We start from the raw sequence: 18739 nt of genomic DNA, 5'->3' as shown, positions 1-18739 counted from the left end.
TCGTCTATTTTCTGAGTGGCTAAAGCAGGAAGTTTGGGTAGAAGACCATTTTCACATTTAGCCTCCATGTTAAACTCAGTGTTACCGATCATAATTCAAAAATTAAATCAAATGCCATCAGGAGATTATTAATGGTTACTTCCTATGTAAGCAAATGTTGTTTAAATTTTAATTCCTATTGATAGATGCAGTGTTTTTGGCAATGCAGTGAAGTTTACCCGGCTTCATCTAGACATAGATCTACATACAGATGTTCACCCTTTTGTCTGCGTAATCACACACAACTGGTGATCTCCCACTTGTTAGGTGCAACCTCCAAACTCTCGCAGCCTTGTGGTCTCTCAGAAGGACCCGCGGGTGCATGAGGGATTTCAAGGATGCCTGGACTCTGTCACCCTGAATAACAGAGAGCTGCCTCTGCAAAGCAAACGTTCACCGTATGCAGAGGTGGTGGAACTGACAGAGCTCAAGCTTGGCTGCATTCTCTACCCCGACGCCTGCCAACATCAACCATGTCGCAATGGCGCCACCTGCACCAGTTTGCCCTCTGGAGGTGAGTGACAAGGAACAGCTACTAACTCTAAGTAATAATAATTATCATAAGATGTAAAGGCTGCAGCTCTTTATTTTTACGATTAAAGTTAGTTTAGAATAGTATCTCCTCCTTCTATTCTGTCTAATGAACTTCTTTTTAGCTATTTTAATTATTTATATTTAGGGGTGCACCAATACCAGCATCGAGTATCGGGCCAATACCACGTGCATGTACTCGTATTTTAACTTGTAAATGTGCTGTAATCTACCACGGGACTGCCAGTGACTATGTTTACATGCAGCCAATATCCGGGTTATGATCGGGTTCAGGTCGGTATTCGGGTTTCTGAGTTGATCAGAATAACTTGTTTACAAGCATAAATAGAAAGAGTTACCCCTAACTTGCATAACCCGATTTAAATGCGGACGTTGGGGTAGCGTCAGGACGTATGGACTACGTCAAGACGCAATATGCGTCATATTTCGCTGTCTCTGTACTTTCGGCCGTCAACAAAAGACGTAATGTTCATACTTTTCACCAGACTGATGAAGACAGAGGCTTCCTCGTCACTCCAAAAGTGTGGTGCTGTGCCGCGACTCGCCATGTTGCTCCCAACTTGTTTACTTCCGGAGTTCTGGCGCATACAAGACGTCTCGCTACTCAAAAGACCAAGATTCCTTGTGAACAGAGCATGCGCAGAACACACGCTTTGATGGGGATATCCCGATATGCGTTTACACGACCAAACGTTCGGGTTAGAAAAGGGTTACCCCAGGTGTAGTAACCAGGTTTTTAAAAACCCGGTTATGAGCATATCCGGGTTTTTGGCGGTGTTTACATGGACCTGCGGAACTGGGTTATTGTGAATATTCGGGTTTTAAAAGGGTTACTGGCTGCATGTAAACGTGCTCAATGAGAGAGGAGCTTAATTTCCCTTTGACAGTATTAGTTTGCACATGAACACTGTAACCCAGGAAGCAGCAACAACACGTCATGAAATGGATGCAAGCCACTTAAAACTAAACAGAAGAAGCCAACAAAGAACGGCAGTGAGCTATTCAGTAGCAGAGTAACTTCAGCAGAGGAGAAGCTACGTCAGTGGTGTGAAGGTATCTCCTGGTGAACTAAGGTGATAGATAACTGAAAGGCAGACTTAAAGGTTTAATGATGCCAGTAACAAGTAATGAAATGCATTCTGATTGTTTTGTTTGTTGTTGTTGTTGTTGTTGTGATTCATGTCCGGATCAGAGAGGTCGAAGCTCTGCAACATTATTTACAAACCAGAAATCAAAGTTCCTATTTAAGTCATTTCCCTTGAGAAAAATCCACATTTGGTTTGTTGTTGTTTTTCTGTCAGTGTTAGCAGTTAGCTGCCTAAACAAGCCGTTACAAAAAGTCCGTTATTGTGGCGTCACAGTAACAAACATTTGCGTAGAACCCTCTACTCATCGACGGCTCTACTCTCAGCCCCTCCCAGATATCCAAGCTTATAGCAGCCAATCAGATCATGTAAGGTGAACTTTTATGGGTTGTTAAAGTTTGTTAAAAATGTTTGCATGAAGTGCTTTTAAAACTAGCTGTAGATAGATAGATAGATAGATAGATAGATAGATAGATAGATAGATAGATAGATAGATAGAGAGAGAGAGAGCGAGAGAGAGAGAGAGAGAGAGAGAGAGAGAGAGTGTGTGTGTGTGTGTGTGTGTGTGTGTGCACTGACTCTATTGCATTTTTAATTAGGTTCTCCTCTCTCCTGTCTGTCTGCCTGCCTGTCTGTCTGACAGGGTTCACATGCAACTGTAATCCCCAGTACACTGGTGGGAGCTGTGAAATGGAGATAACGGTGTGTGTTCCCAACCCTTGTCAGAACAATGGGGTGTGTAAGCCCATTGGCAACGCATTCCTCTGCAGCTGCAGGAGAGGCTTCAGGGGTCTGATGTGAGTTCCAGTCCTCACACATATAAATGGCATTTAGATGCTGCAGCTCACCCAATCATCACAATGAAAATTAAAAGACAAGTGTGTTTTCCCATACAGCATGCTTATGTATTGCTTCAGATATTTGGACCAACTTGCATTGTTTCCTGTGAGCCTTACAAAGAAATATCCATCCATTCATCTGATGTGGTTTAAAGTATTATAGTCCATTTTGATGAGGATGTAATAAAATATTTGATGACTGAAGTGTTGTTCCTGAAACTAATAGTAAACTATTTAACAAACATGAAGATGAATATATATATTTATTCCTCCAATGATAATGTTCAGCTATACTGTTAATGGTTGGAGTCTGCCTCTGTTAATGGGAGATGACTTTCTTTATACGGTGTGATTTTTATGCTAATCTCTGTTAGACACGCTGAACCTGATCATGCACTAATCTCTTCCCATGTCTCCCACCCTTGCAGTTGTGAGGAAGATGTGAATGAATGTGACCGAAGCAATCCCGAGGGTCAGTGTGAAAATGGAGGCACTTGTGTCAACACTCCTGGCTCCTTCTATTGTAACTGCACGCCAGGCTTTGTGGGTCAGCGCTGCAGCCTTCGGCCCGTCGTTGTTCCTGACATGCAAGCTGGTCATGCCGTGGTTGGCAAAGAGGAGCTGATTGGCATCACGGGGGTGCTTTTCGTCATTGCCATCCTTATAATCCTCTTCATAGCTTTCCGCAAGAAAGTTTTTCAGAAGAACTACTCACGGAGCAACCTGTCTCTGGTCCAGGACCCTGCCACTGCAGCTCTTCTCAACAAGGCCAGCTGTGTCCAGTTTAAGACTCTACACTGCACACCAGGAGACCCCCTTAGCTTGTACTCAGAGCCATGTATAGAGCCCACCATTGTGGGAGGAGTTGGCATAATGGGACCTCCGCAGGTTCCTGTGAGGCCCATGGCATATACACCCTGTTTCCAAGGAGAGTCGCTGACCAAACTAGAGAAGATGTCAGACGATCATGTGATGGAGCATACAGAGATGAGCACCTTTCACTCTGAATCACCAAGAATCCTCTCTGGAACAACCAGGAGGGGGGTGGTGGTGTGCAGCGTGGCCCCAAACCTGCCACCAGTGTCCCCTTGTCGCTCCGAATGTGATTCCATACACAAGAGTCCTTTGGTCGTTGATGAAGGTGAGTTTAATGCTAGGAGCTGGATCAAGAGTTGGTTTTGAGAGACACACCGTGGCAGCATATCACTGTAATACTGCCGCCACAGTATGTCTTTGAATGCTCCATGGGATGGGTGAATACTGCACCATTCCTGCTTCCAAGCTTGATTGTAATGTCACTACGATGGCAGACTTTAGAATGGAGATCGCAGCTTCATGCAACAAAGGGTGATGTCAGGATCAGTTGTGGAGTCAGCCAAGCCTCGGCTGGCAGCGATAATTTAAAAGCAGGTAAACACGATGTGTCCGTTTCGTATTTGTAAATAGAATCAGCTGGATCAATGCAGGAGCTTCTGACCTTTAGAGCTGAGTCACGCATCACCAGACAGTTGAGAGGGACTGAGAAGGACAGCCACCTCTTGGAGCTGCTCGCCAAAAATGTACGGAGCGTGGCTTCAAAATAATGCTAAAAATAATCATGACAGATGCAGGGGCCGCTCCCCCACTTACTTTATGTCGCCATTGCGAAATCTTTTGTGAAAAACAAATGATGGCGCTACATTACTGCCACGGGCCGACCACTCATGTATGACCAAAGGCTCCCTGATGCTGCCTCAGCTTTGCGGCTAAGTGGCACCTTTGTTTTCTGAAACAGGCTAATGTAAGGGGTTAATTTACATTTAATTAATGGCCCATAAACATGAGATTCCATAATGAATATGGAATCAATCTTGTGGATCTTTGGGTTATTTTAACCAGAAGATTGGATCTTTTTATTGCAGGGATTATGTAACACTTGTATTAACTGAGAGACAAGAGAAGAGAGAGTCACCTTTAAAATGTTTAAGAAGATTTATTTCTAATTAATTTTAAACAATTTAACTCTAAATTCTAAATGATGAATGGATCTGGTGTGAATGAGACGTGAGATGAATGGTGTATGTGTGAGTGATGTTTGTCATCAGAACTCTCGTATCCGGAGAAGCAAGTCTGAATGATGTTGTGATGTTTTGCTTTTAAGCTATGATCGGAATTGTGATCGGAGTTTCATAAACACATAAGACGCCATATTGTCGCTCTACACATACCCTTAGAATGATACCTCCGTACAGATCCAGAATGCCAGGTCCTCGTACCCACCTTTCGGTACCGCAGCCGATGAAACAGCGTCAGCAGTACAACAGACTAGTCTTTGGATTGTCTCCAGGTAAAAGGTGACAGTTGGTTGACAGCGTCAGATGGACCCGGAGGGTCAGTGATTTCAGCTTTTATTCTGAAAGGAACCGTTGCTTGGTTAGTAAAATGCAACAGATTTTATCCAGCTTGTTGGTTCTTTGCTTAGAAGGAAGTCCGGGGGCCGGTCCGATGCTCCTCTTAGCATGTGGTGAACTGCAGAGAACTCAGAGAACTGAACTAAGATGGTGTGGGAACTGGTTTTATTAATCTGGATGTTTTGATTTATGGTTGAATCAAAGTTGGCAGATTTACAAACACCACAGAGACTATGCCACACTTCAGAAAGGAAGGTTCTGATTGGATGAGTAAAAGCAATGTGTCGTGCGTTTACATTACGTGTAATCGGATGTCTAGTGCAGCTAGATTAAAGTCATATTACTTATTAAAACTTACTAATCATAACATTGTCATTTCACAGATCGGTCAACATCTTATTATTGACTAACACTTTGTTTGATTAGCTTTATTAAAATAAAGTTATTTCATTTATTAAAAGGAAATAGTCCTTTGTCTTCATTCTTCTCTTGGGCTGGAAAGGAAGCAGTTTAGAAGCAAATGCATGACCTTGAGGCAGTCTCATGCAGATTAGTTCTGTGTCAGAGGCATCTGTGGAGAGAGGGTAAATAACCTTCGGTGGAATTGCTCCTTCATCACGTTACACTAACTATGTTGAAATAAAATAATCAGAGACTACTGACTTCATATTTTATATAAAGAACTATTTAGAGCATATAGGTGTTTTAAGCAGAAACATTTAGCAGTGTGTGTTATGGAGTGGTACATACTCAAGACCCAGTGGAAGGGAGGTTTTATTTCAGCGGTCTGGTTTTCCTGCTGCATTGTCTTCTGTGTTGTCTTTGACTCGTGGGTTGTTCAGGGCCGCAGACCTTTCACTGGAGTCTGATGACGGTCAGTGGCGGTTTTACCATTAGGCATAGGTCGGCGGCTGCCTGGGGCCCTCATATGTTGGGGGGCCCCCTAGACCTGACTGCTGGCACCCCTCTGTTAATGCCTCAATGGACTATTCCTTTAAGATTGGACACACAAACTGGAAGTGATTGGTAGTCATTCCACTCCAGTCCAGTTGGAAGCAGTAATGCGCCAAATTGTTGTTTGCCAAGTGCCATAAGACCACAAATAATAATAAGAAGAGGAAGCAGAAAAAGAAGAAGAGAGGCGGGAGCGTTTGTAACAAACTCAAAGCGATAGTCAAAACATTAAGCATGAAATTGAGTAATCCTAGTGGCTCCAATAAGAGAAAGAAGCAGCTTGCTTTTAAAAAGCTTTTATTTTCACTTCTGAAAGTGATGTCGTTTTTCAATGTAAACATCAAAAGGAAGAAGAGAGGAAAGACAATGGAAAATGTTTAAAGGGAGGAAAACATGACCAAAATGGAAAATAGAAAATAACTAAATAAACAAAGGCTAAAGCACAAGAGCACTGACAGTAAGAAGAAAGCAGAGCAAATATTGAAGGCACACAAAGAGAGGGAAAGACAGGAAAAAAGAGGAGGACTAATAAAAAGGGAAAATAACGCATGTCAGTTTTGCATAATATGTCTCCTTTTCTAATGGCAGAAAGGTACTGAAAGTGTCAAGAATAAAGCTGCTGAAATCAATTCACGTGAGACTGATTTTATGCAAAGAGCTCCATGAACATGTTTGGTAACCATAAACCTATTTTAACTTTTTCTAAAGTAGCATTCGCATTCCTTTAAAGGAAGAACCTCCTTAAACAGCCTATAAGGGATGGGATCTAGCAGATTTAGTAATACTTCTGTTATGTCAGAAAGCTCAACAAAAATCATACCGTGACTTGTAGCAAGTATGCCAAAAACTTTTAGTAGTTATGAGCAGTTTAACTTTGTTACAAGTACTTGTGAATGTTTGAACACCCGCCCTTTCTGACTTTTCATTAAAGCTAAAATGGTCAACGTGGCAGAGGAAGAAACGTGCTTCTCAGGAAGCAACAAAGGCAGTAACTCTGAGGTCCAGTCCCTGAGTTCATTCCAGTCTGACTCCTGTGACGACAATGGTAAGATCCACTCAGTTTCCGTTTTTTGCTAAGCTCTTTTGCTTGTTTCATTATTTGGCAAAAACTGGTATTTTCCATTTATTTTGCTCACCAATATCCAGCCAACATGTCTGAAGAAAAACGTTTGTGAATGTTTTAAGCTGCACGCAGCATTTCATTAAAAAAAAACATTGAAATCCACAAATTACATTTTTATGGACACAATTTACCAAGGAAGAAAACACTAAATATTCATTTAGAGCTTGATTTTAGCTATGCATTAAGTTGGAAGAAAATGGCAAATGGCCTGTGTTTGATATAGCGCCTTCTAGAGTCCTGGAACCCCCCAAGGTGCTTTACAACACAGTCGGTCATTCACACTTTGGTGGTGATGAGCTACATTGTAGCCAAAGCTGCCCTGGGGTACACTGACAGAGGCGAGTCTGCCGTACACAGGCACCACCGGTCCCTCTGACCACCACCAGCAGACAACGGGGTTGAGTGTCTTGCCCAAGGGCACAACAACAGCGACAGACTGAGCAGGGCTCAAAACTGCAATCTTCCGATTACGGGGCGAGTACTTAACTCCTGTGCCACCATCGCCCCAAAGAAGTCTGTTCCAGCTGATTTACACCATCATTCCTATTTTTGGTGCATTGATTCTGTGTGCTTCTTCCAACTGCATTACTAGGTTGTAATTTAACTGAAAATGGTTGTTATACCTTCTTTTTGCTGACGTTTCGACCATTCCAGCTTTTCAGAACTCGCCGCTCTTGGCAGCGTCACTTCCTTCTCCGTTTATCGGCGGGCACTAGACACCATCCTCTGCTGCCCATGCATGAACAGAGAAGGAAGTGACGCTGCCAACAGCGGCGAGTTCTGAAGAGCAGGAATGGTCGAAACGTCAGCAAAAAGAAGGTAAAACAACCATTTTCTGTGTTAAAAAAGAAACAAACATTTCTATAATTACACAGTTTATCATTTATGGGAAATTTGTATAAACTTGTTTTAAATTGCAGAAATATCATTGGCACACAACTTCATTCACAAACATTCACAAAGGTTTTCTGACATGATATGCCATTGCCAACCCATTTTCATCCAGTGTATAAAATGCAGTCACTTTGTCTTTCACCTCGTTGGTTTATAAGACAGGCACAAACCATCCTTTGGCATTGGTGTACGTAGTTATTAGTGGTTTGTTTTCATCTGGACCCACATTATTTTTAAGTGAATGGTGTAGGGTGGAAAATTTGAAAACCACGAAATTAATTACCATCAGACACAAGTACCTGGTTCCTGGCGTCTTTGGAGCAATCATTTTATTAATTCCCTTTTTTGTCGAGTTCATTTAAAATCTTTGGTTATTCAGTTTCTTAGTGAGGCTCATTACCATTCAAGCCAGGCCTGAGACTCCTTCCTGCATTAGTGTCATGTGTAAGATGACCAGGCAGGAATGGGAGTTTAAGCAGATCAGCAGCTGTAACAGCTCTGAGGTAGTCACAGAGCTGAGTTGGCTGTGGTGTGTAAAGCACCATGAAAATAAGATATGTGTTTCAAGCTATATCCTATTTATTGGCATTGGCCTGTTGGAATACATTTCTTTCTTCTTTTCTTATGCAGTTTAATAAAAGTTATTTGTTTACCTGACATGTTTCAGCTAGTAGCTCTAGCCATCCTCAGAGGATGATGGTGGCGTCACTTCCTTTTATCCGCGGGCAGCTCTCATCCGGACGTTTACATCTGCTCACACCACAAACAAGATGGCCACAACTGTCCGTTATTCAGATCTGCGGCAGAAACAAGTTGTCATCAGTGCTCCGGCTTGGGAGTTTCATATGGATCCAAACCATTTGTAATGCTGGTTTTGTCCGTATACCGGTCCCTGGCTTCCATATTTCAAGTATCCTTTTGGGATTTTAATCTGTTGTTTAATGCTTCCTTTCTCCCAAATCTGCTTCTTCTCCGTGATGTTTTCACATTTTGTTTACACGCGTTAGGCCACCAACATGTCTGTGCACATCCCAGAATGCAACGCATAATCACGTGTGATCCCAAGCCCTATTACAACTAAACCTTTTAGAAAATATACATTTGAACTTGTAGCAGTAGGCTAAGGACTATGAGAATTAGCTGAAGTCAACCCCTGAGGTTGTTTTTTAATTTCTATTAAGGATGATATCCCATTTGTTCACACAAATTGAATAAGACTCAAAACCTGTACTGGAACCAGTCACTGGGGAATGCTTTTTTTGTTCTGAATTAAAATGTTGGTTCACATTCTGATGTTTACATTCTATCAATGTTGATGGTAAACACACATTGCTGTAGGATTACCAAAAATGGGATTATGTTTTTGGCCAGATTCCAGAACCAAGTTAAAAGGGCCAATAAAACAGCTTGGGAAGTATTGAGACGCTAAATGACTTTAGATCATCAACAAGGTCCTGTGATGGTTTTGAGCACTAAACATGGTGAAAACAGGCTTTGTGTTGGTATGAGAATGGGTTCACACATGGTCGTTGTGGCATGTATACAGTGGTTGTGTATTGCTATTGTGTTTGCATTTTCATTGCATCACTTTGTCGTAGACTTCAGTGGGTTTCACCAAAGCCAAAATCACATTTAATACTTTGTTTTTTGTTGTTGTTTGCTTAAGACTGACTGGATTCACATCAATAATTAAAGTAACAAGAAAAGGCAAAAATTTGACACCTTTTTGAGATTGTTTTGTTCCCACATTTTTAATACATCCTTATTTTTGTTTTGTTTTTTATTTCAAAATGACACTGAACGCTATTTTATGTAATTTCCTTTAAAACTAATTCAGCAGGAATTAGGTCAGGTTGTTGTCTCAGACAGCTCTGGTGGTTGTACGTTAGGTAAAGGGGACTTCCTCCTCAACACCATGGTGAGCTTTTTTCACTATGAATGACTGTAATTTAAAAACTTCTCTGCTCCTTGTTTCCTTCCTCAAGCCTCCATTGTGACTGTCATTCGACTGGTCAATGATGCAGTCAACACAATCGAGAGTGAAGGTACCATGTCTCATCTTCTTTGTGGCTCCTCACTCACTCCTCCACTTCTTATTGTGTTGGTTTCAATAACTTTCCATTTTCACTGATTTGCACTTTCAGCTGTTCGACAGCCAAAACCCAAGTCAGCATCATAGTTGGTTCTATTAGGGAAATGTTCTGCTTCACCCTTATTTGCACCTTGGCGCTTTGATTCAGTCGAGCAGCCAAACTTTAGTGCTGGTTCCACTGCCTCGGAACAACCGTGAGCTCCGTTCAGGAATATTCACACACAGTTAAAGATCTTGCACTGGTTTAGGCAGCAGCTGTGGCTGGTAGGAGTGTATTGAAATAAAAAAGTTGTTTCTTCATGATCATACGCCATTGGTGGACTCAAATGACAAATAATGGGTTTTCTGAGAGTTAACATTAGATTTTAAAAATGAGTCCAAATAGTAAATGGTCCATACTTAAGGTCGTGGTGAAAACATACATTTACATTGTGGCTGTTAGCTTTTGATGATTGGTATGAATGATCCGATCACGTGATTTTCAAAGGATCGCAATCGGGTGAAAAAGATCGGATTTAACCTTCTAAAACAACAAGTGTGACTTTTTAAATTTATTCTGAGATAAAAATGTGTCATAAATATATTTTAAAGTAGCGGAGATGCTTATATTTCTAATTGTTTACGTCCTCATTATGCGGCTCTATTGAGTGATGCACATTCTCAGGACGGGGGAGGCATGCGGTTCCACCGCCGGCAGGTTTTGGCAGATAAATTAAGGAAATGACAAATACAGAAAGGAGTTAAAACCTAAATAATAAAACATTTTGGATGTGTTTTATCGGATTGGGACTCAGTGTCAGCAGATACTCAAACTCAAATGATCTGAACATTCCTAATGTGAACCATTGTTTTGATTTAGTAAAACTTCAATAAAGTTGCGTAAATCTTGGCTTTTATCCTATTTTCTATCAATTGTGGGCTTTGTGTGTTTACATTCTTACCCACAATTCACAGCGAGAGCGGAACATGTCAGGCCCGTCCCGACACATCTCACAGCACTGCACCACTAAAAATAGGATTGGGTTGTATGGAATACCTCAAGTTCCTCAGTTACCTTGGGGATATACAGGAAATCACACAGTATTAGCATCCATTTAATTTCAAAATAAAAGACTGTTGCAGGTTGGCGATTCTTAACTATGTGAACATTGCATCCTTACCAGTGACTGAAAGGCTTTTGAAGAAAGCAGCGATGTGTTTTTCAGCAGGAACAAGGTTTTTATCCTGGCAGAGGGGAATTACAGTGTTGTGTGTGGCACCACCTCCAATTTCCAAAAACAACACCAAAAAGGAGAAGCATAGACCAAAATATCTACGGTTACTGAAGTGGAGGGTAAAATTAGAATGCTTGTTATACTTTAAAAAGTTAATGCCAAGGACACACCCGTTTGGGGGTTAGTTTTAATGACACAATTTGTAACAGGTCTCTACTGCCATTGGAGCATAGAAAATGCTTATATTGGAACTAAAACTGGCAAAATGGCCCAAAAAATTATGATATTTCAGAGTATTACGATGATAATGATACACATGATGATATAACATAGTAGAAATACAAAGTTTATTCATTCAGTAATTATTTGGCAGTAATGCCAGGGCCCTAAATCAGTTTTATTTTATCCCAGATTCTTCATTTTAACTGTCCTTATTTTTCTGAATTCTGCAGTTCTATTCTAACCATATTTATTAACCCCAAAATCACAAAATTATAAAGAAATGTATAAAAATTCAACTAGTCAGTAATTTAGAACAGAAAATTGCATTTTTGTTTATGTGTAAAATGAGGAGTTTTGTACTTGATGTTTTAGAACCATTAGGGCCGTGGAGGGAGAACGTGGTGAACGGTGTTGGTTTATGTCTGACATTAAACAAAGGTCACAGAAACCAGACAGGCAGGCTTGACTTGATAACGCTGCACCTTACTGCCAACGACGCACATCTGTTTGGAGCATTTTACCACAAACAAACAAATCTGCAATATTCAATTAAACAAAATAAACTGGCACTTTGCAAATTTATCAGGAGTCAGTCACGGCTGCAATAATTAAGCTGAATTTCTGGAATTAGCCGGTATGCCTGGCTCCCGCTAGCCTCTTCTTCTTCTTCTCTGTCTCTGACTGTAAGCGACTGTCACATTTGTTCTTATGCATCTGCTCAATAGGGTGCTGACAATACTTACTAAAAATCTCTGGGGTATTTTTATTTCCTAAACTTTGCACTTAGCATTGTGGTTTTTAATTTGGAGGGACTTTGGTGTTTCAGCGGGTCTTTCGCCATGACCGTTCGGTTTTATGTTTTCCTGTTTGTGTTTATCAACAACCTGAAAATTTAACACAAACTTTCAGGCAAAATAGCATCTTGCCTTACCCATTTCATCGTTGTTGAATAATTTTAGAAACTAAAAGCTCATTTTAGTGAAAAAGTTTCATATTTTTGCACATTTAGCTGCATCTCTTGCCACAACTTTTACTCCTTTTAATTCCACCCTTCTGCTCACCACCCTTGCTGTTTCTGAGTCCCATCTTTCAAACACCGGGTGCACTGATGCATTTAAATCTAGGTGTGCCTGCACAAAAATAAATCTGCCAGTGGAGACAGCGCAGAGAAGGCGGTATCAGTGTATGCAACCAACCCCAGTGCCATGACTGAACACTGGCCTTTGTAGCCCAAACGTCAGATCGGCCAACCAGGAAGCGTCCCGATCCTCCCGATCAGTCCGGTGTGTCAATAAGAGAAGGACCCAAAAGACATGAGATATGGTTTCTGATTGGATAAACCAGACTGACATCAAGCCTCTGGAATAGACTCCCCAAAGTCCTGACATCAACCTTATTGGAAATGTGTGGAATGATGTTAAAAGCTGATGGGAAATGTGTGGGGCTGCATGAAGGTGCAGTTGGTAGCACTGTTGCCTCACAGGTAGAAGGGAGATGAGATCCGCCTGGAGTTCCTTAAGACTCTGGATGTTGTGGATGATGTGGGGCTGATGCGGCTCTGCAATCCTGGACATCAGGGACAGTTCCAATGGATTGGCAGACTGGGGTGGTGGTCCTCCATTTAAAAAAAAAGGGGGGGGGGGGGGTCTTCTAACTACAGGGGAATCACACCCCTGAGCCTCCCTGGTAAGGTCTATTCAGGGGTTCTGAACAGGAAGGTCAGTTTCATAGTTTAACCTCAGATTCAGGAGGATCAATGTGGTTTTTGTCCTGGCTGTAAAACACTGGACCAGCTCTATACCCTTAGGGGGATCCTGGAGGGTGCGTGGGAGTTTGCCCAACCAATCTACATGTCCTTTGTGAATTTGGAGAAAACGTTTGACCGCTCCCCTCAAGAGGCCCTGAGGGGGGTACTCCAGAAGTATGGGGTACCAGGCCCTCTGATACGGGCTGTTAGGTTCCTGTATGACTGGTGTCAGAGCTTGGTCCGAATTGCCGGCAGTGAGTCGAGCTCATTTCCGGTGAGAGTTGGACTCCGCCAAGGCTGCCCTTTATCACAGATTCTGCTCATACCTTTTATGGACAGGATTTCTAGGTGCAGCCAAGATGTTGAAGGAATCCGTTTTGGTGGCCTGAGGATCAGGTCTCTGCTCTTTGCAGATGATGTGGTCCTGTTGTCTTCATCAGAACGTGATCTCCAGCTTTCACTGAAGCAGTTTGCAGCCGATTGTGAAGCAGCTGGGATGAGAATCAGCTCCTCTAAATCCAAGACCATGGTCTTGAGTCAGAAAAGGGTAGAATGCCTTCACCAGGTCAGGGATGAGGTCCTGCCTCAAGTGGAGGAGTTTATGTATCTCTGGGTCTTGTTCACAAGTGAGGAAAAATGGAGCGTGAGATCGATCGATGGATTGGTGCTGTGTCTGCAGTGATGCGGGCATTGTACCAATACGTCGTGATGAAGAGGAAGCTGAGCCGGAAGGCGAAGATCTCAATTTACCGGCCGATCTACGTTCCTATCCTCATCTATGGTCACGTCCTTTCGGTCGTGACCAAAAGAATGAGATCGTGGATACAAGCAGCAAAATGACATTTCTCTGTAGGGTAGCTGGGCTCTCTTTTAGAGATAGGGCTAGAAGCTTGGCCATCTAGGACGGACTCAAAATATATCTGCTGCTTCTCCACATTGAGAGGAACCAGTTGATGCGGTTTGGACATCTAGTGAGGATGCCTCCCTGGTGAGGTTTTCAGACACGTCTAACTGGGAGGAAACCTAAAGGAAGACCCAGGACACGCTGGAGGGACTATGTCTCTCAGCTGGCCGGGGAACGTCTTGGCCAGCTGAGGAGGAGCTGGCCCAAGTGGCTGGGGAGAATGTAGTCTGGGCCTCTCTGCTTAGGCTGCTGACCAGACCTTGGGTAAGCAAATGAAAATTGTTGGATGGATGGATGTTGCCTTGCAGGTAGAAGGCGGCAGGTTGCAGATGTGGCCTTTCTGGGTAGCGTTTGTGTGTTCTTCCAATGCATGCATGGGTTTTTTGGATGCTCCCCTCCACAGACCACAAAAAGGCATGTCTAATTAGTAATTCTAAATTGTCCCTAGGCATGAGAAAGTGGTTGTTTGTCTCTGTGTGTCCCTGTGATGGACAAGTGACCTGTCTGTATATTTTTTAAATTGAAGTAGTCCATTGTATAGTCATTCTACACTGGACAGTTCAGGTCAATCATTAAAAGCCCCGAATTGATACAACATCCATGCTCCTGATGAGTAAATGTGAACTTCTGACCACTCCTGTAAATAGCAGCTATCTAATCACAGGTTGGCTCTATAAAGTACAGCTTGTTTCTCACATAACCCTGGACACAGCAATTTCATGTTATGTCATATGTTTCATTAGAATAGACTAGAAAATCTCTTTATTGTACCTCAGTGGGGCAAGTGTGGTACCACCGCAGGAGGCAAAGCAAAGACAACCAGTGCAGATACACAACAGCAAGCAAAGGAGAGTAGAAAATAAAGAGTAGGGTTAAAGAGTAAACAACGTGTCATCCAAACGTCAATAAGCATGAAGAGAACAGAGTACAGTACAGTGTTCTGCCAAAGGCCATCTGAGCTCATGAGCAGGCCTGTAAATCAAGCCGCTAATCACTGAGCCAGTTACACTGCTATCAGTACACTGTCACAGAAATACAGTATTGGCCAATAGGTTTGAGAATGACACCAATATTGCTTTTTACAAAGTTTGTTGCTTCACTGTTTTTAGATATTTAGTTCAGTTTGTTCTGTGATGCATTTAAATAAAATTACAAGCACTTTGTAAGTTTCAGAGGCTTTTATTGACAATTATATCAAGTTAATGTTGTCAGTGTTTGCAGTGTTGTCTATAAATTCCATCCTGACATGCTGCTTATCATCTGCTGGACCAAATCTTGACCGATAATTAATGTTTAGTTAGTGGGTTTTTGTTTGTCCACCTGCCTCTTGAGGGTTAACCATAAGACTTGGATGAATGAATGAATAACTTTTATTTGTATTAGAGAGGCAGTTTGCATTGTGCAGTGTGCACTAGTTGACTTAGTTCTCACTTTGGCCTTGTGGCACGGTGCTCCATCATGCTGGAAAACACATGGTCCTTAACCAAACTGCTCTTGGATGGCTTGAAGAAGTTGACAACTGAGGTTGCTTTGGTTCCATTCTGGACCAATGGGTAAACAGCCCACTGAGACATGCCTGGTATGACAGATGGCCAGTCCACCCCTGAAGGGATGGATCTAGTTGTCCTTCTTCATAACATGCTGAAGTTTATGCAAATTGCCATCATAAAAACTGAAGCAGCAAACTTTGTTAAAACCACCATTTGTGTCATTCTTTAACCCTCCCACTGTCCTAATGGGTGTGACCCTGTGAGGAAATTTGACCATTGAGTAAGGTTGATGGTTTATCCCTTGGGTCCACGTGGCAGAGGTGAGGAGTGAGCACCACCTCACCTCTGCCACGTGGACCTCAAGGGATAAACCATCAATCCTGCTCAATGGTCAACTTTCCTCGTGGGGTCACCCATAAAAACAGTGGGATGGTTATACTTTTGGCCACTGTATGCCTCATTATCAAAGACTGTTAAATGTATGCATTAAAAATGATCAATTAAAACACTCTGTAGGTAACCTTGATGGCATTTTCATGCATAGAGGTTAAGTAAAGAAAATGCCTTGCAGTGGTCACTGTGATGTCCCTGGGAACTGTTTGTGTTGCACTCATTTATTACCAAGTAGCTGTAGCAGCTTTCTCCATCAAGATATGACCTGCTGGTTTGACACACTCATGGTCCAGTGCTAAAGGCTACGCTGTTTTCTTGTTCTTCCACCTGACAGTGTCAGTTATGGATCGAGGTGAATCCTACAACAGAGGTGACCACAAGCCCCCCACCCACCCTCATCCCTCCATTCTACTTCTCCACTACTTAATTGTTTTTCCATCTATGTACTGTGTGTCCGAAAAATATTCACGGCACATCACTTTTTAAAAAATGTTCTAATGTTACAGCCTAATTTCATAATGGATGGATTTCAGTTTTTCCTCAAAAATCAAAATTTTCATTTAAACAAACTGAGAAATCATGTGTTCATAAGTATTCACAACCTTTGCTTGATACTTTTCTATGCAAATTTAGCAGCAATTAAGTCTTTTTGAGTATGATGCCTTTTCCTCTTTGCAGCACCTCTCAAGCTCCATCAGGTTGGATTGTAAGTGTTGGTGCAGCCATTTCAAAGGAGCAATATGTAAGAGTTCCGCAGTAAAATAATCACAAAACAGTCTATATCACAATCACGTTGGAAGGAAGGTTATATTGAAACAGATTTCATTCTTAGGCGGCTGGGGGGTTGTCAGTTTTTCTTCCTTCAAAAACACAAATATGGGACACAGTGACAGTTTACAAGCAGTGAGCCTGCTGTGCTGCCGAGTTTACACCAAGCTAACGCAGCGGTGTCGCCATTGTAATTCTACACCAGCTGGCAAAAAAGATCCACAGTTGTTTATAGAACCAAAGCTATTAAACAGAAGCAACCCAGAAGTTAATTCTTGTACCTCTAAGAAGCCATGGCATCTTTTTGTTTTACTCTAACACAGGGCTGCCAACTTTTGAACTTTTCGATGCGTGAGGGGTGAGGGTTGTGCGTGGACCGTTCGCTGACCATCACAGCATGGGGGGTATTGATTGCTCAGCGTTAGATATTGGAAGTGTGGCATGTGAAGAGGGTCAAATAAGAGTGTCTCATGCTCAATGTGTGAGAGTTGGCAGCCCTGCGGTGATGCAAGCTAGAGGCTAACATTGAGCTAACAATGCTAATAGTGGCCTCTCGTACACGTTCCACCGCAGTTGGAAATTGGCTATGTGTACCCAGGTGCTTGTGTCCGTTATCTGTCATTTACATACAGGAACGCCCTCAACTAACCATATTTGGTCACACTACGAAAAGAACCAAACAAGTTGCAGAGGTTATAAATGCGGTCGAGACAGAGGAGAGGTTTCCCATCAGGAATAAATAAAACGTTCAATCTGATCAGTCGTAGACTAATGGGTTGTCATTAATATTTAAGGAGTGGTTCTGTTTGGAGTTACTTTTATTTGGAAGTGTTGTCTGAGAGAGCAGCCGCTTCTGAGCTGTCATTCAGTCTGGTTACCTTGACAAAGTGGCGTGTGTGATCGGGGAGCGGAGGAGGTTTTGGGGGATTCTCGTAGTTGTAAAATAAAATATGAAGTGGAATCGGATTTGTGTGGTTTGTCTGGCACTCCACAAAGGGTCCCAAATCACAACAAAGCTCTAGAAGGATCTCCTTCTGGTAGATCGGTGCGCTCACGGAGCATGTGTTCCCTCCAGAGAGCATGCTCTGCCAAATCCTCTAACACAGACCAGCCACGATATAATGTCAGATTCCCATTGGTCACATGAGTCTTTTATTGGTCTTAGCACCAATTGTGTGAAAAAGCAGTTTTTTTCATTAACATGATTATTTATCGGGTAAAATACTTTATGGATGATGAACATGTGGACGACTGAGACCTTCAGAACTGCTGTTCCCCCGTTCTACTACTAGGTGCTGTTCGTACACACGGTCAGAACTGTTCTTATATTTAGGAACATTTTCATGCACAAGCACAAATTAGTAAATACCACACAATGCGTAAAATCTGTCCTACACACAAAATACACACAGATCTGTTCGTAATTCCGGTTGATAAATGAGGGCCCTGATGATTTTGAACTTCTTCCACATACAGCCACTGATTTGTGCCTAAAGACAGTGTTGTCTCCCATGTCTACAGGCATGTTCTCTGACTTCATGCTCGCATTGGGCTCCAACATGCACTCAACAATTAATTTTACTACAGGACGGACTCCAATTTAGCAACAAAACATCTCAAGGAAGATCAGTGGAAACAGGAAACACTTTTGCTCACTTTGGAGCTTTATGGCCAAGGCTGTGAATACTTATGTACTTGTGATTTTGAAGGGTTTTTTTTCACACATTTGCAAAAATGTTGTTATTATGGGGTGTTATTGAAATTAAAAAAAAGAAATGGGAATTTAAACAGTTTTGGAATCATACTGAAGTATAACACAATGGGGAGAAAGTGATGTGCTTTTAGACTTTCCAAATGCATCAGCAGTGGATAGACAAAATAACAACCAAAATAAAATCAACTCCTCTGGAAGCAGATCTGATCGCTGAAGTGGAGTAGTGAAGTGGTTTTGTCTACCTGCTGCACACCATCACACATTGCTGCTGGTGAATTTATTTTCTTGTTTTTTCTATGTGAGATTTGTGCTGACGCAG

The 18739-nt window shown here is 42.1% G+C and overlaps 1 protein-coding gene across 11 annotated transcripts in view; it reads left to right on the top strand.

Annotated features, from left to right (window-relative positions):
* The window catches only part of fat3a (FAT atypical cadherin 3a), a 104318-nt gene that overhangs the window by 81069 nt on the left and 4510 nt on the right, over nt 1-18739 (top strand). For 7 of the 11 annotated variants that reach the window (XM_015976026.3, XM_015976025.3, XM_015976022.3 and 4 more), the window contains 6 exons: nt 307-553; nt 2320-2473; nt 2944-3656; nt 6791-6904; nt 9862-9921; nt 16273-16308. In XM_015976026.3, the coding sequence (XP_015831512.3) occupies nt 307-553; nt 2320-2473; nt 2944-3656; nt 6791-6904; nt 9862-9921; nt 16273-16308 (1324 nt within the window). The remainder of the gene's footprint in view (nt 1-306; nt 554-2319; nt 2474-2943; nt 3657-6790; nt 6905-9861; nt 9922-16272; nt 16309-18739) is intronic. The other 4 variants (XM_015976029.3, XM_054736898.2, XM_054736896.2 and 1 more) reach the window with 3 other exon arrangements.

Source organism: Nothobranchius furzeri, chromosome 13 (assembly GCF_043380555.1).
Source record: "Nothobranchius furzeri strain GRZ-AD chromosome 13, NfurGRZ-RIMD1, whole genome shotgun sequence".
Taxonomy (NCBI): domain Eukaryota; kingdom Metazoa; phylum Chordata; class Actinopteri; order Cyprinodontiformes; family Nothobranchiidae; genus Nothobranchius; species Nothobranchius furzeri.
This window is presented reverse-complemented; position numbering and strand designations above follow the sequence as displayed.